At 34.9% G+C, this 26,489-nt stretch overlaps 1 protein-coding gene across 5 annotated transcripts in view; it reads right to left on the bottom strand.

The window, feature by feature from the left end:
• LOC577957 (sarcolemmal membrane-associated protein) overlaps window positions 1–26,489 on the bottom strand; it is a 34,435-nt gene continuing 7,946 nt past the window's right edge. For 2 of the 5 annotated variants that reach the window (XM_030973381.1, XM_030973386.1), the window contains exons 5-22: window positions 22,693–22,795; window positions 17,783–17,950; window positions 16,803–16,943; window positions 16,112–16,418; window positions 15,563–15,718; window positions 14,642–14,797; window positions 12,896–12,976; window positions 12,053–12,478; window positions 11,469–11,519; window positions 10,916–11,041; window positions 10,290–10,352; window positions 9,929–9,991; window positions 8,670–8,732; window positions 8,000–8,215; window positions 7,242–7,323; window positions 6,636–6,798; window positions 6,038–6,169; window positions 1–5,372 (exon numbers count right to left, since the gene is read on the bottom strand). In XM_030973381.1, the coding sequence (XP_030829241.1) occupies window positions 5,277–5,372; window positions 6,038–6,169; window positions 6,636–6,798; window positions 7,242–7,323; window positions 8,000–8,215; window positions 8,670–8,732; window positions 9,929–9,991; window positions 10,290–10,352; window positions 10,916–11,041; window positions 11,469–11,519; window positions 12,053–12,478; window positions 12,896–12,976; window positions 14,642–14,797; window positions 15,563–15,718; window positions 16,112–16,418; window positions 16,803–16,943; window positions 17,783–17,950; window positions 22,693–22,795 (2,593 nt within the window). In that variant the 3' untranslated portion in view covers window positions 1–5,276. The remainder of the gene's footprint in view (window positions 5,373–6,037; window positions 6,170–6,635; window positions 6,799–7,241; window positions 7,324–7,999; window positions 8,216–8,669; window positions 8,733–9,928; window positions 9,992–10,289; window positions 10,353–10,915; window positions 11,042–11,468; window positions 11,520–12,052; window positions 12,479–12,895; window positions 12,977–14,641; window positions 14,798–15,562; window positions 15,719–16,111; window positions 16,419–16,802; window positions 16,944–17,782; window positions 17,951–22,692; window positions 22,796–26,489) is intronic. The other 3 variants (XM_030973383.1, XM_030973382.1, XM_030973385.1) reach the window with 3 other exon arrangements.

Raw genomic sequence — 26,489 nt, 5'->3', positions numbered from 1 at the left:
TTTGTGTAGAAAATATTTAATGGTTATTGGTTATGAATGAAACATATTTTTTTTCTTCCTTGCACTGCACTATAACAAGAAATGGTCTCTGTGTACATCGTTACTTTCACACGGAGACAACACTGGAAGACTAAACAAGTTATGAAACTACTTGACATGAGATTACAATTATCTGGCGTTTTCACTCACAAGCTCCCTTAGTCACATATACATGTATGAGCGAATGAAAATTTACCCTTTTTATTCCTTTGTCTCTACACATAACCAATAATTATCTTGAAGTTTTTTAGACATTTTAAATAAAAGCTGAATATAAAAAAAGGGAAATATGAATAGTCACAAACATAGCTAATCAAAGCATCAACATAACAAAAGTGATTAGAATCATCTCAGTGCAGCTTTTTGAAAACATAAATATTAATGTATTGCAATTTATACAGTCTTCTGACTCAGGGCTAAAGGGGAAATAAAACATTTCTAAATGAAATGATCCACTGATTGATTTTTTATATTTCTAGAACCCTGTGTAAAGTAAGACTACGAAGAGTCCTTCTACCATCATAAATATGCCATAATTATTTCATAACTTCATTAGTACTATCTTATTCATCTCGCATCGATAGAAACATCTGTTTCTTCTTTACTTTCTAAGCCATACAAAGACCCGATAGATAACAGTACCTACATAACATACTCTTATATAAACAATGCTTACTTCACGGTTCCATGTTCATATGAAGCTGCATCTCTTAACTCTTTTTCATTTCTTCTCAAAAGTGTATTTAATTTAGAGTCAACTTCAAAACTCCATAAAAATACACATGTAGCAGAAGTGACCCTCACTGACATACCAGGTCCTAAGTATATTTCTGCCAAATGCTACAATTTCAACTTTGACAGAAGTCAGAATCAAGACAAGTAGCATTGATTCAATAAGCCATTTTCATCATCTATTCAATTTTGATGCATACTTTTTCTCTGAAATAAGAATATTGACACAACATTTCGCTCAGCCATTTCAATTTCCAATCAGATTTCTTGTTACTGTAAAATGATAAAAATTCAAAACATGAAACTTTTGCGAGTCTGAACCACTAATGAAATTTTCAAACTTTAAATGCATGTGAAAGTTTCTGGTTTTATAATAATCAAAGTGATACATACGATGTTGTTGCAATGTTTGACAAACCTCGAACAAGCTTCAAGGTTTCCAGGAAAAGCATGCAAAAAAATGAAACAGTAGATGAAATGGCATAACCAGGGGCAAAGATGGTATCTGAACATGTGCCACTAAAAACAAGAGCCACGGTTTCTTTCTCTTGGTCTCTAGACCTCACAAAGAATGAAAGAGAAACTTAAATTCTTTGCAATTTTCCATTATCTTTCTATCACTAAGAAGTGCTGCATAAATCTTTTTCACAATGAAGAAAAGCATATGAACATTATCTCGCATAAACCTTGCAAATCTTTGGCCAACTTGTAACAACAAACTTTGCCATATTTCCCCCTTCTTTATCTTTCACACAAAACTGAAATAAATATCATCTCAGTTCTTCCAAATTCGTTTCAGAATAGTTGTCTTTGTACTTTACATGTTTTCCATCTTTATACATAAAATACAAATTACAAACAGGTTATGAAGAAACAATAAATATAAACATAAATCAAGATATGCTTTCATTTTTTTCTTAATTCTTATGAATCAACATGATAATCATTCCTAGGCATTAATTATCATATAAATATTAAATGTCAATTTGTTTACACCTTATTAACAGGAAAATATATGTTTTTTTTATTTGAACACTCTAGGATGTTTCAAATTGGATTGTGAAATCACAAACTCCTTTCAAAACAAGGTGATATTCATTTTCATCAAGAACTGAAGCCCTCTAACATATGATGCATACATAGAAATACCAATTAGTGTTGCTTTTCTATGAACTCATGAGGTTATTCATGCTTATATCTGCAGACAAAGGGCATTACTGCATATTTCCAAAGTCTAACAAAGAAAGTAACGATACTAATATTTATCATTAATGAAACAGAAGGACATATATCAAAACTAGCAGTCTTGTAGGCAAAAAGTCATGAATAATGTAATGGTCCAGATTTGCAAAATTTCCATGCCTAGAAATGACAGAATCACAATTTTCATTTTTTAACAATTTTTTAAAAACATCTTGCCATGAAAACAGCCATCACCAACACTATTTCTGATATAACAGAAACAAATACTGATAATACATTAATCTTGGGAAAGGGTTATTGTGCCATGATCTATGAAAGTCATCACATTTCTGTGCTTATTTTGCTAATAGCATTTGAAAGATATACTAGTCTATAATTTAGAGGTCTTTGTGCATCAATGTGATATTCCAATGACATCTTTAAGCATTTTTGATACTATAGTCAACTCAGAGCTGACTATGTCCAAACTATCAACACTCTCTACAATGGCTACCCTTTATATAACACTGCATAGAAGATGACAAACACAAAGAAAGTTTAGATTTTCAATACAGGTCCGTTTGCTTTTCAATTAAATTTGCTTAATTATTCATTCAACCAACCTTTTATTCAGTCACTTGAAACACTGACCATTGATCGCAATACATATCAATGGATAATTACCATTTCTAAATACATCATTTAGAAACAAACTGGTAAATCCCAAATTGCTTTATTTCATTAAAAAAATCTAACTATCTGTACAACTGGATTTTATTTGATTTTACAGTTCAAGAATTTGAGATGAAACACACAGAAATCTGAAAATATATATTAATCTTAGACACTATGCAAATTTCAGTACTTTTTACAATACATACACACTTCATGACATCCAAACACTCATAGCATTATTATTTCACATGATCAGGTCGACTGTTTATTTAGAAGTGGGCTCGTGATTCACTCATAATCTCAATGTGGTGGTAATCCACTCAACACACAAAGATGTTTACCAAGTAATGCTTTGTTACACCAATTAGTTTTCCAATATTTCTCTTGAACTAAGCAAACCATTTTTCACAGTGGGTTTGTGATATTTTGCTAGATGGGTGTCACAAGAAACAGTTGAAGTAGCACAGTTCTTTGACTATTGAGAACTTGAGAAGGCATAACAAAAAGAATTTTTGACATCACAAAATCCAAGATGCACACACTAAACTACATGCAAAAGAACCAAGTGGAACTACTCGCTCACTCATAGCACCTTATATATGAAAAGAACTGTCTCAAAAGCTATTCAAACTTAAAAATGTACAGAAAACACATACCGATATACATTGAGCTCTGCAAATTAAAAACAAACATCAAATACGCAAAACATATCATGAGGTGCAGCCTTTTGAATTCACCCTTAACTTACATTCGACACAACGATGAACAATCTGCTTACAGCATCACATTTTTTGTGTGCATCGCCCAATTTCTTGAAAGTTGCCAATTTACATCACACTTTATAGATTTACACTTTAGATGCCACATGGTGGTACTCCTATAGAAAATACTGTTGAGCTACTTTTCATTTGGCACCAAAATAAACTAACTTGGGTATGATTGAACCCAAACAAACATACTAACATTAATTTAAGGTCTTATAGTGAGGTATAATGCACTAAAAAGTAGTATGATTTACAAAAGTGTTACATATCGAGACTGTGCTCATTTCCCCCTTTACTAGAACAGACTGTGTACATTACATCACTGATCTACATTTAAGTTTATAAATAGGAAATAGGAAAATAGGAAAATACTGTTAGTTAATACACAAACATAGTTCTATAATGGCTACACACGAAAAATAGCTTTCTTTGCAAGCTAGTGTAAAAGTCTATCATATTATATGCCCTGAAGATATCTTTTAAAAAGCACATGAGGGAGATTGTGGGTGTTTTAACAAGACTTAAAAGTAAAAACCAATCCTCACATCGGTTTGACTGATTGAAAACTCAATGATTTGTTAGATCAAAGTTAATTTTAATGGGTGGAACACCCTTAGATTCGGTACATCCCACATTCACAATGTACTTTCACATATGGGTGCATCATTTGGTTTTACATCATCAGTATCGCTGCAAATGTTACATGGTGTGAAAAGCTACACATGAACTATTTTGCGATGGACTTGGCATTCAAACTGTACCACATGTGAGCGTGCCTGATGCCTATGCGAGCACACCTACAGATAAAGACATCATCATCGAGCCAAACATTACAATCATATTTTACTCAGAAGTTCCATAATTCCACAACTGAAAGGGGTCAAATTGGAATGTGTTTCAACCTGTAAAAAAAAGATTTGGTTTTGCATCAGAGAGAATCACTATAGGGATTACCAGGAGTTATACACTGATATTACCTATTCAACCACCCTGGATTTAGACAAGCGTTAACATTGCATGAAAAAGTGCTGAATACATCTAACAATTACCAATAATATCCTTCATGGAAAAATCTTGCCATCATGGGTTGATGAAACTCCTTTGCTTGCTACACAGAGAAATGTGATATTATCTATGCACCAACGCTCAACCCCGATCATTAAGTCAAAAGGTAGTTTTCCCGTTAATATTAAATCATAGCGAACCATTCCACTCATTCATATCATAACACAGAAAGTAACATACAGAATGGAAAGTGTGAAGACATGTGTGGCAATAATTTCATATTTATTCTAGTTAAATGAATTTAATTGTCACAACAACAAAAACAAAAAACTGTTTAATTAATTTTTTTGCGATTGTGTTCTGCATCACCTACATGTATGTGCAGTCATCAACCAATGATATGCCACAAGTTTAAATTTGTTTTGTCAATTAAAATATTCGTCCCTAAAGTAAAGATGAAATCATTTTCAGAATACCACACAAGATCACATAGATGAAGTACGATCATATATTTCAATAAATGTAGCTCAATATGTTTTGAAGACGATTCTAAATCTTCAAAATGAGGACAAATTCTCTATCATTATAAAAGTGGACAAGAGTGAACAATAGTGAAAGTTCAATATAAGAACAACCAACTATGACGGACAAGTAGTTCATAGGAGATTGACGCTTAGACTACACAGAAGACTGTAGCGTGGACAGAACATTGGTCTTATCTCAACAGGGGCATACTCCACCTGTCATACAAAGAAAATGACTTGCAGACGGGAGTAAGACTCTTCGGATATGGTACATGGCAGGCAGGACCACGGAGTACGGCATTGACTGCTTGCCAGCGGGCTGTGGGTGGATATGTTTGCATATACGGACTGGACGTCATACCTCTACTCGCATGGCTAGGAAAGTCTGGAACACAGCTGCTATGATGGCTATTCCTATCACACACACAGGCAGCCATTTCATCTGGACCATCTAAATACACACAAAAGAAAACGAAATATACATGTTACCAATGGACCATTTAAATACGGCGAAGAAAAACAAATAGAAGTGTCATAAAGTCATTGATGTTAAAGGAATAAGATCATTACGGAAGTGAGTCTCCTGTACTAAAAAGGATATTGTCAAAAGACGGGGTGCTTTGTCAGTATGACGGGAGCAGGTTTGTAAAAACCAAAGGAATTAGACTTGAGTACTAGACTGGATAGCATGTGTCAGATGGCAATGTAATATGACAGTGCCCCAAATTATTATTTTTTTCTTCACTGGATACACTAATAAACAGTTATTTGACAGTAAATACTTAACAACAATATTTCTAGAGGTAAGCTTATGTTTAGAATATTTTCTTTTCGCACTAAAAATGTACAAATTTATTTCCATTTCGAAAGTAATCTCTAAAATGATAAATCTGAGATTTCAGCAAGAAGTTGCAAACCTTGTTTCTGATGTGTAGATCATCTCTAATGTCAATCAGAATACTGCACAAAGAATACCTATGACCCAGTCAATCCTGTTCATACATTTTACACGACTAAGACCCATAGATAGGTGTGTATTAAGAACAACCAATGGGTAACATAGCTACCTAGAGGTTTGATTACATATTGCTACTATTGAAGGCACATAGTACTCACTGCATTATTATCATTTGCTCTGTTCAACTCTTGAGTAACAGTCTCTAAACGCTGCTTCAGTAGGTCCACGTCTGGATAGTTAGCACTAGGACTGGCTTGAAGTCGCTCAACCTCCTCATTGGCTTTGGTCAACTGTGTGATTAGTGAGGGAAATAAGTGTGTTTGAATTATAGAACTGAATCTGTAAGTCTGACATGATACTATACTTCCATCAGAAATAAATAAATTAAATCAAATCAAATCAAATCAAATCTTAAATATGTGCAAGTGAATGGTACTCTTAATTGTTCACAAAATTGAAAGAAATAGCTATATGAGAATAAAGAAAACATTGATGATTGGCTTGATATTAGTAACATTTAATTTTCACGTAAACTTGGGAAGTCTGTTAAAAACTAAACGTACCTTTCGGATTTACTGACACACTAACTGATGACCACTATAAGTGATTATAAGTTCACCTGACAAACATGGTCTTCATACACAGAGAGATTCATGTGTAACCAACACATTTTTAGACAAAATCAACTCGTAACTTTCAATAAAGATAAATATTGTTTTAAAAGTAAATAAATAAAACACAGCCTGGTGAACTCACTTGTCTTTGTAGGTTCTCCTTTTCTGCTGTGAAGTCTACGGTCTCTGTAGTAGAAGCATCTGAATTTGAGTCAGCTATTCTCCTCATACCAGATTCAGACTCAGAGAGAAGTTTTTGAAGTTTGGTGACTTCTTCCTTTAATTTGTTCCTCTCCTGCCTTGAACTTTAAATAACAAAGGGGAAAAACACAAACATGAGGTAGTGAGTGGCAGACTTATTGTAAAATGTCTATTTGATCAGCTAGTGACATAAACAACCTACATAATTGGGTACCTTTCACATGACAATGATGTAATTATATTTTATAGCATTGTCTGTACTTTGAGATTAAATTGATTTTATCCCACTGTAAATGTGTACATATTTGTACTTGATATATTTTTGTGGGTGGGGAGAGACAACTGAAAAAGACGTGACAGGGAGGGGGGGGGGGGGGGGGAGGCTAAGCACTTTGTGGTAATGAAGTTACTTGTACTTATTTCTTACTTTGTAAAGCGCATAGAGAAACTTCTGTTTATTATGCGCTCAATAAATCTATCTTTATTATTATTATTATATCAACTTTAACGCATAATCAAATTATATTCTAAATTCTCTTAAATTTACCTTTCCAGATCAGCTTCCAAAGATGACACGGCTGACTTCAAATCACCATCGTCAGAAGGAGAGGTTGCCTTATCTAGAGGATCTATAGGTCAAAGAAACAAATACTTATTCTAGATCATAGTCACTGTAATCCTGTATATGTGAATTGATCCTGAAGCTACACCACTGCTTTCTACAGAGCTGTGTGTATGAACAACTAGTTTTAATCAGTAACTTCCAACATTTTCTTACACCATTTCAACATCAATAAATATATAGAAAGCTATCAAAGTAAAAGAACCTCTAAGTCATTCCAGGTTTTACTTTCCCCACACCAATTTATTACTTACTGTGTTATTTTGGCACCTGTTTTTAAGATTCAGGGCGACTCCTTCATATGAAATTACCATTTTACTCAATCTTAAAATGAATAACTTAAAAATCCTGTGAAAACCAAATATCAATATGACAGAAATCATTTATCCCTCTATTTCATTCAAAAATAAAAACCTGTTGATAGGAACATTGATTATGTTTCTTCTGGTATCACTATCATTGCCCTATTGTTGAATCAGGGTCACTTTTGGATGAAATAAATGGATCAAAGACTTGTGTCACACTTAATAAAAGATTTCACAAAATCTCCATCAGAGAATTCAAACTTTACAAATGCATACGTTGGGGTCTAATATAAGTGTAACAGTATGAAAGGCTTGTAATGTAGTAGTTTAAAGTAAGAATTCTTTTGTACAAAATTTAATAATAAATTATATAATTACCTTTGGTTTTTCGTATCATTCTTTGCTTTTCCAACTCTTCAAGTTCTGCTATCCTTTTCTGCAGTTGTAGAATTTGCCTTTCTAGTACAGCTTTCCCCTTCCTCTCTTTGTCCAATTCTGCTTGAAGTGTGGCTATTTGGGCAACTTGCTTTATATCAACTTGTTGTCTCACTTGTTTTTCTTTTTTCAGGTCTCCTGAGAGGGTAATGATTTTATCTGTTAAACAGAGGAAAGGAAACATTAATTAGATTGAAATGGTTTATTAAAAACAACTAAGGGTATTCTTATCATGTAACAAATACAGGATACAAAAGGACACTTGGAATAATATTGATGAAATTCAACTTGGTAATGAATAACTCCTTAGAAATACCTTCTCATTGCCAACTGAAGTCTGAAAGAATCATTTATTGCTTTGATTATCAGTTACAAAGAAAAAAAACTTTAAAGATTTACATGTGTGGAGGACAGGCAATAGCGGTTACTAAGGAGAACTTCATTCAATCTGTTAGAAACCACAAATGGTAACATTCTAAATATTTCTTGAAGTGAAAAATCTTTTATTCTTTTCTACTTGATTTTTCTTCAATAGTAAAGAGTAAAACTACAACTGATGGGAATAGCCAGCTAGTAAGTATTATATGATATTAATATGGCCTGTCCAACCTACCTTTGCATTGTAACAGCTCTGTTTTACTACTGCTGGCTGATTGAGTAGCTTCTGCCAAATTTTCTGTAAAAACAAACAAACATATAGTTTAATAGCAAAACTTGGAGCATGACAATTGTTTTTCTGCTATTTGTTCCCCTTTTCTTTTCATTACAGTATGTTTCAACTACGATAAAATATTTGGGAAGAGGGTATTCTAAAATCAACTTAAAAGCAAAGAGATGTGGTCAATTTAGTTTTTTTTTTAACTCATGTACCGATACTTGTATTTCATATTATGAACTGTGTATATTTTGTGTAATGGTACATTAAACACAATGTAAAAATTTACTTTTTACGGTCATAAATGCTATGAAATAAAAACAGTAAAAGTGGGATAAAAGAGACGGCAGTTTACTACATTAAAAACTTCTTACAAATTGAACTTCAGCTTGAAGAAATGGATTCCCAGGGAGCGTGGGAACATGCATTCTTTTATGTCAAAACAAACCAGTAAGCACATACTACAAGTCATCAACTGACACAAGCTTGGGAAAAGCATTCTTTGATACATGAATAGTAAGGTGTTTATAGAGAGTGGCTTTGTGTCTGAGAGTTACTATACAGCCTAGTGTCAGAATGATCTGCCCAGGACTTCTTCATTCGTTCTCACAGGGAGACCTTTGTCTTGGGATTAGCATGGTGTGAACCCCTAGGGGAGTGTCAAGGTATCCTAAAGTCTTTGAAGATCTTTTTCAATCATTGTGATTCATTGTATTCAGTCTGTATGCAGGGTAGACTTCACACAAGGATTAAATAAACATATGCCTCACCTGGGGAACTCATTCTTGAACCCTTCAGATGTAATTTGATTTTGGCACATTGGTTTAGTATTCAATGTGTTAAGCCATGATACTCCATTTATAAAGATAACTTTACACTACAAAGCCCTTCTGAACCTACAGATTGTGTTCCCATATTTTTATGATGTCCAATATGAGAATATTTCAAGAATGCTCACTATCAAACTTTTGAATACAGATGAATGTGACACTCTGAAATTGATATTAAGTGATATGTTGTAGGAATATTATTGAGTTTATATCAAACTGAACCACAACTCAAAATTCTAAAAGTTCACAGCATAATATACTTGGTCATTAATGATAAGTCTTTACATTTTCTGAAATACTAAATGAGGCATGCAAAATACAATGGTTTCTTGATGAACAATACATGTATTGAAATGTAAATTGTTTCTACAAAGTGAATTAACTTACTTTGTAAGCCTTCAATTTCCTGACGATGATGCTGTACAAGCCCAGATTCCTTCCTCAATTTCTCTGTTGCACAATTGAATCAAACATAAACAATGATAAACAAGATTCCCAGCAAAATTGAATGACAGGAGCGAACATTTACTGATTTTAAAACTCATACAGGATAAAAAAACTTCTCCCAACACATATCACACATTACTTTCTACTCGTTATGTTCATATTATCAACTATTGTTATCGGCCTGGTAAAACTAGGATGAATTGGCAGTAATCACTAAAAATTTATGAAGTTAGCATTCACAAAAAATTTGATGAGAGTTCATATTTTGTTTAAACTTATGTTTTCTATTTTTATATCTTACCTTGTAATGACGGTAACTGGGCCTTTACTGAACTAGATGATTTTTCTGCTTCTTCCAAATTACCTACAAAGTATAAACATATTAATTGAATAAAACAATAAACCCAGTAGCCCTTCATTTTATTGATCGATTGATTAACAAATTTGTATCTAACTTTAAAAAGGTGTCAATTTGACGTACGGACAAACAACCTAAAAACATAATGCCTCCGGCTATTTCGTAACGGAGACATAAAACTGTTTAACTAAAATGCCTTTTGGTGCAAATATGGTAGTGTTTGTGCCTAAATATCAAATGATAGATTTCTGTTCTCTTTCTATTGTGCATATATTCTCCATGAGCATTAATTTAATTTTATCTTATTGCCTTAATATCTTAACCACATTTTCTATTACTATAAAACTTATATATTTATGGTAGTTCTGCTAGAAATAAAGTAAAGTAGTGCAAACTGACCTGCTACATGACAAGTCTTTCATGTTGTGAAGTAAGACACAAATGTTCTTTAACCAAATGACCCCCCAAAAATCCATTTCCATAGGCTTAATACTGGAATTACACAGTTCCCCTGACTTCTCGTTTCTCTTTGGATTGTCAAAATCAAATTAACAAACTTTTATTGTTACCTTTCAAGGTGGTTGCATTGTCTGTGGCTACTTTGGCCTCCTGATGAGCGGTCTCTAATTGTTTGCCGAGGGATTCATTCTCCGTAGCTAGCTGACTGTACTTCTGTCTCAACGTATGAAGTTCATCTGAATAAAGTATACATACACACACAATAATTATATGATGCTGTATCATGGCAGTTATAAAATAAAAACTATAATATTCCTTTTTGATGAAATAGGGGGAAAAAATAAAGGAAGAATACTTGTAAATAAATTCATACGACTCAATTGTAAATTTTGCTATTGCCAAAATACAAAAGGAGCAATATTTAATTTTCAAATTATCACATCAATGGCAACATAAGAGCATAGTAAAGTCCTTTATAATTTTTCTAATAACAGCTTTAATACATAGTAATTAAATTTCTGAAAGAAGCGATGATTCTATAAGTACCTAATGGAATGGCCAATAATAAAAGGAAATAAAAAAACACATCACCTAATATCATGCAATATATAAAATTGGTAAGTAAAGGCTTCAAAATTTGTTTTCAATTATTTCTTTCTGTACCTTTCAAGGTGTCAATTTCTAGCAGAGTTTCATTTAAGCCTGAGGAGTTTGCTGTATAAGGAAGAAAAAAGAACATTGTGATAATCAACATTGCAAATCAAGCACACTATAGCATATTGTATTGGTTTGAATTCATTATACAATATTCAGGGATGCCAGTTAGAATTGATCAGAGGGCCTGAAAATCACCTAGAATGAGCTATTCTGTACACAAAAAAGCCTTAACTATTGCCTGAAAACTGGCATCCCTGAATATTGATATCCGGCCTAAAACCAGATATCACTTAAAAAGACTTTGTATATAGGCAATTAGATGATCATTTTGACATAAAAGGTGTCATTTCATTTCATACTCGGTCCTTTTCAAGATCTATCAATTGCACATATACAGAATTGCAATTGAACCATAACTGAGTACAAGAGCTCCAATGAATCGCACACTTACAAACTCTTATATCCTATGTACAGTGTTGCGATTGATCAACAGTAAACAACCGTGACTGTTCACAAGATGTAGCCCTGACAACTTGAACCCAATATGATTTTATTATAACAGAGGGCACTGCTACTACTGTGAGACTTACTGGTTTCATCTTGTACATGATTTTGAAGTCGACCATCACTATCACCCGAGGTATTCAAAGACGTCGCTGATGACGACGACTCTTTCGATGACAATATACCTCCACCTGGCGCGGCTGCAAGCTGCCTTTCTTGTTCCTTAACCATTATCATATCTTCTTCAACTAATGTTTGTATGCTAGAGGTTTCTGAATCATTGTCCTGGCTATCAAAGCCAACCTGTGGGGATAACCTCTCCCTGAGTTCTGCAACGGCCTCCTCCACAGCCGCCCTGGTGTGCTCTTCTGTGTCTTGCAGCCGCAGCTCCAGTGAGTTGATTTCTTGACTATGTTTCTGTAGTTCCTGGTGGGCTTGGCTTAGTTCATTCTTTAGACCGACTATCATCTTGTTGCTCTCTGCTATCCTCTGTTCTGCTTCTTCCAGTTCGACTGTATAGAATGGGGCAAGTCCAAGAGCATTACGAAAATTAAAGCAATATGAAAATAACAACTCACTGCCATCATGCCCAACCAATGGAAAAAAACAGTCTGAACATCGGAAGTGATTATTTACACAAAACCTCAAGAAATGACTTGTCATTACCAGCTACCAACAATATTTCAGGAAAAATTCACTTCCTAATATTTTGGTGAAATGAGACACAAATACTGTTATGTGTCATAACAAAATTGTTTGACTCTTGTAGTCAGTCATGTGGGCCCACATTTCTCAACCACTTCCATTTGTTCACAATTGTTGTTGAAATATTAACTCACAACTGTTTTGTCCTTATACGGTCTTGCTATTTTGAGGTGCATATCCTATTTCACTATTCAAATATACCAAAGGCAAAAACATGCACTAACATTTCTTTCTGGTGACTTCTCTTAGAACAGATTCCTCTGCTGTATTCTTTAAAGTCTTCACTGAATCCATCATAGCACCATCTGGTCAACAAATAGACATTTAAAAAACAAATTACAAAGCATAACAAAATATAAATAAATCAGGACAAAATTCTGAGAACATTTGTATTACTACCATCCCCTTACTACCCTGATTCAATTGTTTGATACTTTCATTTTTTTACTGCATTTACATGTACAGCTGATATACAGAAGTGAGGAAAGAATGATCACACAATTGTTTAAAAAGGCAACAGTATTGAAGCTATTGAAACTTTTAAAGTATTATGTGAGTCACCATTGTAAACCTACATAGCCTTACTGGAAGCTCATGCAATTTAGCTGTTAATATTCACCTTTAGGCCAATCAAGGAAGTGGTAGAAATAGACAGAGATAGAGTGTGCTTGAATTTAGAGGTTCAGGAAGCAATCAAAAGAGGAAACCAAACAGGGCTTCATGAGGGCCTATATTGTATGACATATATGGAAGTTCTGAAAACCATCCCTTGATGTGTTTCAGGTACCATACATGCGTGACACAACTAAAATGAGACTTCTCATACCAGTCTACTTCTAAAAAGAACATGAACATTCACAAGGTGACTAGAGAATTACTTGAAGAATAGGGCAACAGCTAGAAATACAATTCTGAGAAGGATAGAAAAGTTCTATAATCTGGCCTTCTCCCATAAATGGTAAAAAGGTACTAGATGATTTAAACCTACAGTCAGAATATATTTTGAGATACTTTTTTATACATACCCATCAGAATTTCAATTCATTAAAGCCCTGTTCAGATTTAAACTAGATGGACCTTCGACCGCGCGCAGTCGAAAATGATGTCTCCGCCATGGAGCAATTTTGCAAACCAAAACAGAAGCTAGCTATTTTTGCATACATAATGAGCCCTGTGACCTTTGACCTCGTTACCCCCAAATTTAATCAGTTCATTGGCTCTGCAAGATAAATACATAACCCAAGTTTGGCGAGAATCCATCAATGGGTTCTTGAGATAACGCGATCACAAGCTATTTTTGCATACATAATGAGTCCTGTGACCTTTGACCTTGGATCTCGCGACCCCAAAATCTAATCAGTTCATTGGCTCTGCAAGATACATACATAAACCAAGTTTGGCGGGAATCCATCAATGGGTTCTTGAGATAAAGCGATCACGAGCTATTTTTGCATATATAATGAGCCCTGTGACCTTTGACCTTGGATCTCGCGACCCCAAAATCTTATCAGTTCATTGGCTCTGCAAGAAACATACATGACCAAGTTTGGCGGGAATCCATCAATTGGTTCTTGAGATAACGCGATCACTAGAACGGGACGTACGGACGTATGTACGGACGGACAACCCCAAAACATAATGCCTCCGGCTACTTTCTAGCGGAGGCATAAAAAACCACTGTGGAAAACTATGCATGTAAGTGGATCGCAAGAAGCCTCTATTATGCACAATTAATGCTTCATGTATTATCAGATGGAAACATACAGAGTGCATCAGATGCATCTTGTTCTTTTTTCATTATTAATAATTTCTTAAATTGTTGTAGTTGTTTGGGGGGTTAGTTTTTTGCTGCTATTTTTATTTTCTGTCTCTCTCTCTCTGTCTCTCTCGTTTTAAAGTCAGTCTAACATCTCATCTCTGAATGGGCCTAAACTGTCACAATGTTGCAGGGTAAAGACCGATAAACTAACCTGTTGTATCTGTAACCCTGCCATTCATTTCCTTTTTAGTTGCCTCCCTCCACAAGGACTCCACCTGAACACCAGACTCTCGTGTAGGCGTCCTGTCATCACCGTTCGTTAATAAGGATATATGATGCACCGGAATCTCATCACCTTCCCCAGGCCCTGGACATGGAAAAGAAGTCAGTCAACATGTATAAATCCATTCATAAACATGATCAACTGCAGTTTTATTTCCAATGACTTCTACCAAAGCATAAGTCATATTGTAAACACGTTTATGCATTTAAAGTAAGAAGTAGTTAAATTTGTATCATTTTTTTTTGTGTGTGGATATTTTATGTAGATCATGATTATTATGTAGTTTGTATGTATCAGATTTACATTTCGTTATGGCGATCAAACTGCAAGCCCCATGCTTTTAGTTAAGGGAATATTGCCTCCTTCCTACATAACATTGCAATTATAAATTTCAAGACATGATCATTTTGTTTTTGTGAAGGAAATCAAAAAATGTTTTAAATAATAATGGTGCCTTGTCAGTATTTACTCTTGATGCAAGGAATGGCCACATCATGGAAATGAAAATATTGATGTTGTTACATGACAGCTTTGATCATGTTTTCAAATGAGATGCACATGAAAACAAATCATAAACTGAGCAACTATACACAAACTTTTTGATTTACTCACTTGATCACTAGTAATAGTTATATATTCAATTCCAAACTTGAACATTTCAGAGCATCTAATTAACTTGGAAAGGAATCATATTTGACTTGTTCTGAGTGAAGTTTTCAATGGGAGAAACTAACCTTCACTCAAAACTTTTACAGCAGATTTTGAATGATAAAGTCAGGGAAGGAAAACTACAGAAAAAGGACCTTGCCTACTAGATTTAACATGATAAATGTTAGATCTCATACATACCTGCTTTACGTTTAGCTGGTTCCCCTTCTTTATCTTCCTCTGACGGAGCTTCTTTTTCATCCTCCTCCTTCTCCTCCTGGTCTTGATCACTTACATCAGCTTCTGTCTGTGAGCTACCGACTCGCTTCAGAGCTTCCTGCGCTTCCTCAAGACGTTCTAGAGATATCAACATAATATAGGACAGGTTTAGGATTGGACTCATTGGATTCACTAAAATACACTTAGCTTGGGGAAAAAATGTTGTAGAGTGTAACATCACACTATTTAAATCCAGTTTGTTCATAACAAGAAAACCATGCCAATTTCTCTGTCTACCTTTTAATATGGCTCCCTCTCACTATCTATCTGTGTCTGTCTATCTCTGTATGCTGCCGCTCTCTCTAAATCTCTTTCTCTTTTTTTTCCTTCTCTCTCCCCTCTCTGTCTGTGTGTGTGTGTGCATGTGTCTCTCTCTCTCTCTCTCTCCCTCTCTCTCTCATTTTTTTCTTGATGATAGTTCGTATCTTCCTATATACCACAGACCACCTCTCCATGACTGACTCCTCCTACCTTTGGTTGAGAGGAGTTGGTCCTTGATGAAGTCATTCTCCGCCTGGAGCTCCTCTGCCCTGGCCCCCAGAGCACTCTCCGTCATCTGCAGGGCAATGAGCCTACCCTGGACCTCGTTCTGCTCCTCCTTCATCCTCTCCAGCTCCTCCTCGTTGAGCCGGTCTGTCTCATTCATCTTCTGCAGCAGCTCCTGGCTGTCCTTCTCCAGCTGGGAATACTTCTCCAGGAGCATGTCTTGTTCCTGCTTCAGGTTCTCCAGCTCCTCCCTTACGTGTGCACACTCGTCTTCCGAGTTGCTCAGCATACGCTGTATAGGCAAGAAAAGCAATCCACAAACAATCAAGCTAAACTTCAAGAAGTATGAGGCCTATATACTTTTGAAAACACTTTTTTGTTTAAACCTTTATTTTGAATGGGTCGAAAATTGTAAAAGTTGTAAATATTGAGCAACAAAGTGGGTAAACATTTGAGAAAATAGCATAATGTATTTGAAAACACTAGGCAACTTGTTTTGGTTGCAATACCAATCTCAATTTGACAAGCCGAAGGTTACCACAGCATATACACAACCTGAAAATTCCACTTGTAAACAGCAAACCATTATTTCACTGAACAATACTAAAGTATCTAGCAACAAATAATACCTTCATTCAATGAGTTTATTATCATTTAATGAATATAACATTCTTACCTCTGTATCTGCTACTTTCCTGCATGCTTCTAGCTTTTCCTCGAGAGCCTTCTTCAATGAATCTTTGACAGTCTTTTCATAGTTGGACTTGTCTTCTTGTAGTGCTATAAGTTCCTTCCTTATGCTCTCTTCTGTGTTTGCCTGTATCGAGTCAACAGAGAGTCCAATTTAGAGAATGAATAAGACAGACCTCACAGAATACGAACTAAAATGCCATGACTATTCTGCAAACAAGTATAGACCTACACAAAATATTGTCTGACTGTAGCCAGAAGGGCATTAAATCAATAGCTGGCACTCATATTTCGAGGTTCCATAAATTTCACTTATCTATCATAAGGCATTGATGTAAAAAAAAAAAAATTCAATCAATTTTAAAAAAAGAAGACATACCTAATGGAATTTTTTGATTGTGATTGTACAAGGCATTTGTAATGGATGCTCCTCTGTCACTTGAAATAGAGACTGGCATTATGAAATATATATGCTATGTCCACCATATTTTTAAACAATAATCACAATGTTTGCAGGTATAATATGGAATTAAACCTGCATGAAAATGATTGGATTAAGTCGTTATGATAGAATTGTTTGCATAAAATTAATTGTAAAACATGTATTTGTTAAACATACTCAAAACGAATATCAAACAAAAAAGTGATAGAGTGGGTAATATGAAACACCCTTCCAATAAAAATGTAGATTACATACTGTAACTGAATTAAAATTATATTTATTAATGAATTAAAATAATTAAAAGACTTTTTAATACAAAAATATGGAGAAACCTGCTATAGTGTCCACATGTCTATAAAGATCACATTTTGTGTTCCAATGAAAAGGGTTTGTCACTGAAACGTTTATCAAAGTAACAAATATAAACTAAATTTCTTGTCCATCTTTAAATAACAAAATCTGTTTCTACTGGTTTCACTGAATTTTAGGCATACTGTATTAATGAAAGATTTGATGCAAGATACCTTAGAGTAAGCCCTGAGTTGATTCTCTACCACCTCTAGCCTGGAGAGTAACCTATCCTCATCAATGAGAGCCTGCCAGCTACTGTCAGTTGCCTCCTGCGTAGACGATACCAATCTCTGTAGCGCAACCAGCTTCTGCTCCAGCATCTGTTCTCTATGAAGTGCTTCCTGTAGAGGTCAATCAGAGAAAGATATGGTTGAGTACTGGCCATGGAATCGATTCTACCACAAATACAATGTTTGCCAGTAAATGTCGATCAACCTCCAAAACTGCACAGGTCAGCACATTGCCGAGATACATAGAGATCCATATAGAATGTACAGCGGTGTCCACTAATTCCTTATTTTACTTAACTTTTGTTCAGGTTTCATGAACTCCCTCAATGATTTGATGAGGTCTATAGAGGCACCATCATAATCTGTTACTATAGTTTATTGGTTCCAAAAAACTAATTTCTATCACTTTCCAGTCCTCAACCCATTATATTTGTATGGGAACCGGAAGTGCCTTTGCCAAATATACCCATGGCTGGTGCTGCCCTCCACGGCCAAATACCATAGTCGCGATAGCGAGAAATGTATTGTGAAAGATACCTTTTATAATTTATTAGTAGTTTGTAGTATATTATAATAATTGTGTATTGTAAGGTTTTCCTGTAGTGGTTGATCAATATGTTTACATAATCCATAAACATACAACTATAACAAATTTTTGAAAAGCATTTTCTAAAATTCATAAGAACTAACAGATTAAACCTTACTTGTACTTAAGAAGATCCAAAAGGGGCTTCCATAATTTTTTTTATAGAAAGATGAATGGCGGGCGTGCGATGCGCACGTGAAGGTGATGTACGGGGGTGGGGCATGCGCGATTGTGACTTTTTAGAGTTTTCTCGAAGGTGGCGTAGTTTGGATAAATTAGCAAATAATAGGTAGATACATTGATTTATTGTGGTAAATATAGTGTGTCAAATTTTTAGTGTAGTGCAAGCTGAGGACCATATTTTGCACGTACAGTACAGATGAAAACAAAAAGTTCAAATCAAAGTTCCACTGTAGCATTAGAATGAATGTGCCTCTGAATACAAAGTCATAAAGGTCACAGCAGTTTACATTCCAAACAGTCATGCTTGTAAAGTGTTTACTGACATACAGTTTGTATATCAAAATTATTCAAGTCAAACACCACATGTCCATTAAAAGCATTCCAGTTTGATTCATTCATTGATGAAATATCATATGTTGTTCAGTTTGTAGCATAATATGATCACAAGGAGCAATTATGTCAAAATAGGATGCATGTTGTGGTAGAACTGAACTGAATTATTCATACCCCTTGTAAATTTGATATTATTGTCTGCATTTTGTAACTCAAGAATGAGGGGGGATTGGTTGAACTAGGCCTTTGTTGAATACTTCAGATGGAAGCTTTAATATATCACATTCTCAAGAAACATAAATCGGGAGTCAGGACTCATCAATTTTTTACAAGCTTACAAACTTACCACACTTGGTAAGGGTATGAATTGTGTAGTTAACTGTAAATTGAGAAACCGTTCACAAGATCTAAAAAATTTAAACTGATTAATCAAAGAAATTTACTGAGAAATGGATCAGTTCTACCATCAAATTGCAGCAATATTAAATGCTATGTAATTCAGTGACCCAATTGTATTTCATCCTCCTCTGCATGTAGCACTGTGATAATTGAATTCATTGAATATTAATTCTTCCCCAGCCATGCCTCATTACCTTTACATGTAGGTGTGCATTTATACTGTTCTTGGAAATTTAGACGAGCAACTAGCATTTTGCCTGTAATCCCATATTTCACAAGCATAATATAGTTTGCATAAAAATTACATTAAATCAACACCCACAGGCCGCTAAAACTCCTGGGGGGTGTTTCACAAAGATCCTAAGTTGAACTTATCTCTAAGTTGGACTTAAAAATTATGGAAAGCCATTAGCATCCTTGAAAACATTTTGTAAAAGTTATTTTAAAAGACATAAAATGTTGATTCAAATCATTCATATTTTCTATTATCATGGGAGATTCTATGTTCTTGATGTGGAATTTATAAAAAGTCTAAAATACTTGAATTTCTGCTTTTGAATATATTTCATTTAAAGGCTCCAATGGCTGTCCATAATTTTTAAGTCCAACTTAGTGTTAAGTTCTACTTAGGATCTTTGTGAAACACCCCCCTGATCTCATTTGTGCGATGTAATGAATATATCATTAATCCAGCAATACATGCAATTCCAATTTCAGTTACATGTTAATCCTGCAGAGTACCGGTACATTACTTAATTACACCTCACTACAAACCTACCCTACCGTTGAATGGCATTTGATACATTTTAGTGCAACCACGGTGCAACCAACTGTAAACAACAATGTACATGTACAAGCAGGTAGGGTATACACGTACATATCTTTTAGAGTTTGCCACGGACACAAGTGTCAACACAGGTTAAAGGATTACTGTACTTTGCATTGGAATTGTCTTCACATTCTGGAAATGATCGTGAACAAATGTGAACATCTGGGGTTTTTTTTTTGTTGATAAAAATTAAAAAATAAGAGATTTTTAGTGGTTCTTGGATACATGGAGGCCCCTACATGTGTCGGAAAGTCTTTCTCATATTTCACCATTTTCCCTCGGAGTACCCCTACCCCCGCCTCTCCCACTTTGTGAACGTGTTCTCTAGTGTTTATTGGCAAAGCACTCCACTTTCTATCAACGCCACACAGCATACAGACTACTAAACTAGACACAAATAGCTACATGTACCTGTATGTAAAAAGTAGCCCTTCCAAAGACAAAAGTAATAAATGCACTATGTGAGAGGTTTCTAGTGCAACAGACCCTCACATACACATGATATCTTAAATAAGCATTGTTTTTTAATGGGTTTGTTTGTGACATCATCCTGCTGAGTGATTTTAAAAGAAGTCTTAATTTATACTCCCCCCTCCCTCCCTCCCTCCCTCCCCCCCCCCCCCCCCCCCCAAACAAAAAAGTTAAAGCAACCAAGCTATACTCTTTTCACACTGGTTTTGCTTAGCCCCGTACTATCCTTAACCCCGGACTATTTTTTTTGGCTTTTCACACACGCTGTTTTTAGTCCTGTACTAGCGCCTATTCCAGAATAAGAAAATTTATTCTGTTCTCACTGCAATTCTAAGCCCCGGACTATATGATTAGACAGTGGGCTCCTTACATCGCATCTAGCCAGCTGCGATACGCTCCATTGCATAGTACCGGACTATTTTTTTGTTTCTGTTCTCATTCATTTGCTTGGCACCGCAATAGCGGGGTTAGCAGGAGTTAGCACCACAATTGCGGAGTTAGCCCTGCTATTTGCAGGGTTAGTTAACCCTGTACTATAGGTGGGGTTAGCCCACTTTGGTAAATACGAGTCTGAACAGAAAGTGGAATAGGCTTAACCCCGTACTATAGGTGGGGCTAAGACCCCCCCCCCCCCCTTAACCCCACCTATAGTACGGGGTTAAGCATAATTTTGCCAGTGTGAAAACAGTACTAGGGACCAAATATAACTTTGAGCCAATGTCATAAGGCTAAAGAATGTCTTCCTGTTGGCACCCTTCCCAATAACACTGCACATCAAAATTACATTCACTAGGGTAATTTTTTGTCCCTTAATTCCTCCTTGCTTTTTGATTACTTTAAGTGTTCTTTCAACGATTGGAAAGAAATAATCTTGAGTTACATGGTTATTGGACATTATATGTAAGTTTGTAACTGGATTTCTTTACCTAGATGAGATCGTAGATGATCAAGGAGGAGCTCAATCTAGATTTGCTAAATATAAACATTTGTATGTAATTATAGTGATATTTTGGAGCAATGATAAGTATCTTTTTTTTATTTTCGAGAGGTCTCTCTTTAATCAAATATCCAGCTCTATATCCCTCACTGCTCCCATGTATTTCTATCCACTGGGTACGACTACACATCACTATCAATAGTCCTCATAAACTCAGATTGTATTTGCTCGGTGGATTTTCACAAACCAACCAATTCTTTCATCCGAGATATAATAAGAAATGTGGGTGGGTGGGTCAAGAGATTACTGGAATGAGTTCAATCTAATATCAGGTGGCCTATATCAAATCATCCCGTCTTGTTTCTGCATTCTTTGTTTTCCAGGAGATTCTGAGGATAAGTGGGTTTGAGTCATTCATATCTCAATTCATCTTGCATGCATAGATTTGCTAAGTATGATACTTGACCAGCAAAATTTTACTCTTGAAAGTATTGGTAGGGCTATGGGGTTGGAGTGACATAGCCATCACAATAGTATAGGGTTAAGCTATTAATAGACCAATTTGTTTTTACACTTGACTAATATACCAAAGTGGGATAGCTCAAGCGATAGTAGAAGATTATTTGGACCTTGCATAATGCATTGTTGCCATACTTTTTCAGGGCTAAGAATATAATTTTGGCGCTAGGCGCTGAAAAGAGAACAGAAATCCAAACAGTATGGAGTTAGTAACTAGTGATGTAAATAATCAAATAAAAATTCAAGAGAGTAAAGCAATGATATAGAGTCTGGGTTAATTTACATTAATCCCAAGTTGAAAATATCAAAATTGAAAAGCCTATACAACCATGGATGTAAGGCCAAATAAAATAAAAAACATGTTTAGCGTCCTGCTTTTTTGAAAAATAGGAAGGAGGAGGCCCCTTTTTTAATAAGAAATAGATTCATTTTAGCAGTGTTTTTCATGTTTTTTTTCTTTAAAAAAATTAATTAAAAAAAAGAAAGAATAAAAAAAATAGGAGGTGGCCCCCAAAAGGAAGCGGGCGGGGACACGAAACATGTATATTTGTTTGAATGACTTAAGTGTATACAATGTAAGAGAGGTAGGGACTTACCTTGAGGTAGTGGGATAGTTGGTAGAGTTCTTGAGATGGAACATTGTTGTTGCCTTGTACTGACTGACCATTAAAACCTGGTGGCACAACCAAGCTAGAATCACTGCAAAGAAATAAGACAATTACATCATTTGCTATATTTTTCTTTCTTTTTTCTGTGTAAACTACATAACATAAATGTATATAAATAAAAATGTATCGATTTACATTAATACATGTGTACATCATATACTGTTAAAGTATGATAACTCACAAGTGATTAAGTAAAATGACCATACCACCAAATTTATAAATTGACTCAGTTTTGACTACAAGTACTTCCATCAAATAAGTGAAAGAGCATTAAAATGAAAGTAAATTTATCAAACACATTCCAGGGCTTTAGTAACAGTTTGTATTTTAATGTTGTCACTGGACGACTGATGTTCCCTTTAAAATTAAACGAGCCAAATAATTTTGACACTAAAAACAAAAACAGGATACTTCTGCAATACAGCATAAAATAAAGTGGTACATGGTCCACTGCCTTCGAGCCAAGTTAAAGTCATATCAAATTGTGAAAGCAGAACGAGCATAATAGAAAGACTGTTCCTTTATAATTTGCTTTGTACATACGGGTGTAGATAGGGAAATGTATCACTGTGCAGATCGTTTACAAGTCTCCTATGGCCATCATACATGTACGTGTACTGTACACAACACATCCCACCTAGGATACCTTCACTTTGATCTTACTCATGTACATGTACATATAGAAGACCTTGGCTTCTTTTACTCTAGTTTTAGTATACAAATAAGAATTGGAGCAAAACAAACCATCCATCTTGCAAGCTAGCACAAATACACCAATCTGCTCCCTGTACACAGAACCCATGTCCGACTTGGGTTCTGTATACAGGGTTTTCATGGTATACATGTATGTATGTCAATTTTTTTCTTCATGTACAGCATATACTATTTGGTTTTAAAAGGAGCAAAAAGATATATGCAATATTCTAAAATAGAAAACGAATACCGTACATAATATACATGTAGCTGTACACAATTCATATTCTTAGGTGATTGGTTCAGTGTCCAAACACATACACATGTAGCCTAAATGTAGGCCAATTCACATGACAGATCAATACAGGTACGGGTATTATATTTTCATGATTCTTTCAAGACATTCATATATAAATCTATACTACACAAAGGCTTCAGTACTTGCATTATCTGACTCAAGATTGCAATCTTGATGGAAAAAGTAGCCTTGTATTTAAAAGTATATTTAAGCACCCATAAATAATAAATTGCTTCATCAAGTAGCCCAATTTGGAATACATCTTGTGTGTATCCCGTCTCTCTTGCGCATTCTTTTTTCAAGGTTTTCAAGGTTTGCATGGTTGACATTGCCTTTAACATGTAGGCCTACACATAAGCCTTCATTTGCATGCCACATCTACTATGTCTCATCATATTTGCTGGTATCATTATAACGATGTCCTTGTATATTTACACGTATGGGTTAGAGTAAACGGTTTTTATCTCTATAATGCATCAATTAGGAGCCATTTATGTTTTTTCAGAAACAAAGGTCAATGGTTCTGCTACAATATTCATGAGAAATCCTTTGTTAAACTAAACCGTCAATGTGGCCCAGAGATTTTGTGACATGTAGAACTATACTTTGTGTTTCATCATGTCAATCATAAAGTGCAAACTAATCTTCACATACTGTACATAAATCGTGATCATACAAATCACATGACTAAAATCATGAATATAATTATAAGATATTTCAGAATCTATTTTAACCAGCAGGCTTGTCTACACTTTCTCCTTCACATCACTAATTGTAAATTTATACACAATAAATGAATTTACTTGTGCATACACATGAATTCTATAACTTTATTCAAGAAAGTATACAAAAAGATTTGCATGGTTATGGAGGAAATGCAAGAGTACTTCTAAACTTCATGTACATTTCCATCTTCATTATTGATTTTTTTTTTTTTTGTCAGTTAATTATGCTTTTTTGGTTTCCGAATAAGCCAGTGAAAAAAATACACGGGGGCTCGGGGGAAATTAGCCCCCGATATGCCCCAAAGAGCCCCCGAAAGTCATAAATGAGCCCCCCAAATTTGCATAATGTTAATTGCAAAACAAATTAAAGAGTGTTATTTTCATGCAAGCAAGCTTGAAAAGTAGCCCCCGAAAATGTTAAAGTATTTTTTTTCCCTGGAATAAGCCCACGATTTGCCCGGTCAAGGCCTACATGTGTTTGTACATGTACATAAACACTAATCTTGTATGAAGCATAACAACATTGTATCTAATATTTGGTATAACAGTGCAATTATTAAAACACTCATGCACCAAAAATGCATCCCCCTCACTGTGCATGTTCACGCCTTCTACTTGCATAGATAACCAGATCGCCTGCACATTGCGAGACTATGATACCTTTGTGGTATGATACTAGTTTGCAGGCACAAACATTTGTCAATTGTAGTGTGTGACAGCGTGTCTGATCCATGAGACTAGGCAGACTGCATGGTCTACTGCACCCCATAGGCTCCATACTACAACTACTCCAGACACAATCAGTGACTGACCAAGTTAGGCTCTGCTCAAAGCTTTATGGAACTGTGTTCAAATGTCAAATTAAAGTCTGTGCGTGCAGACTAGGACGTTGTACTGTGTCTGTCTGACTGACACTGTGTGCAGTGTTGCATTACAAGGAAGCAAGACACCAAGTATTGAGTTCCTATTTAACAACTCGTACGGCTCCAGTCAACAAGTAGGTTCTGCACTTTGCAAACCATGCAAGTCATACATGTAGAGAGCTCTACATTGTAATGTTCCTACATGTACACAAAAGATTACAATTTCTGAAATGAGGTTGAACGATATACATGTATGAAACATTTCAGTTCTTTACAATGTTCACAAATGCAACATAAACATTGCCTCTGTACTTTAGTTTCTCTCAATTGAAAATGGAAACGGGAAGTTCAACACCTATGGTAAAATACACAAGTATGATGTAATTTTCTAATTATAGACATCCAGATCTGTACACACTCTGACCAATGGTATATTGTCATGTAATGACTATCTGTTCCTTTATCTGCCACTTTAGCTCTTGGTAGATCTATGGAGCATTACTTTCTGTCATTAAAAGTACAAAGCTGTAAGATAATTCAATAGAATTCCAGAATTCTATGCGGTTAATTTTATACATTCTAGCTTTACATAGATTATTTTTTAGGTGATTGGTACAATTTAATTTCTTCCAGACCACAAAATGGTTTGCATATCTTGGAACTACACTGTACGTAATAGTATATTTGTAAAGCGCTTAGAGACATTTGTATTAAGCGCTATATGAAAATTAAATATTATTATTTACGTGTGTATCGGTTTACATTAGCAACATGTACCGTATTTTAAAAAGATGTTACAAACAAATTTCAAAACATGCATTTTCAAAGAGATTTCACCCAATGCAAAATGAAATATTTCAGCAATTTAATTTTTCCCATATTTTATAATTCATATTAATTATAAATATTCTGATTATAGGCATTTGTTATATTTTGAATAGAAAAGTAAATACTTCAATGGAGTACTTTGCATACCGGTATATGAATTTTAATACTTTAAAATATATCATACAAGTCATGTACTGTAGATACTGTACATGTACAGTACGTAGAAAATTTTGTTTTACAACAAGACTTACCAAGCTTGTAAAAATCTACAAATGTGAACATTTGCTTGTTAATTGTCTAAAAAATTACTATAACCCC

The sequence above is a fragment of the Strongylocentrotus purpuratus genome, unplaced genomic scaffold (genome assembly GCF_000002235.5).
Source record: "Strongylocentrotus purpuratus isolate Spur 01 unplaced genomic scaffold, Spur_5.0 spur5_scaffold_6, whole genome shotgun sequence".
Classification (NCBI taxonomy): Eukaryota; Metazoa; Echinodermata; class Echinoidea; order Camarodonta; family Strongylocentrotidae; genus Strongylocentrotus; species Strongylocentrotus purpuratus.
This window is presented reverse-complemented; position numbering and strand designations above follow the sequence as displayed.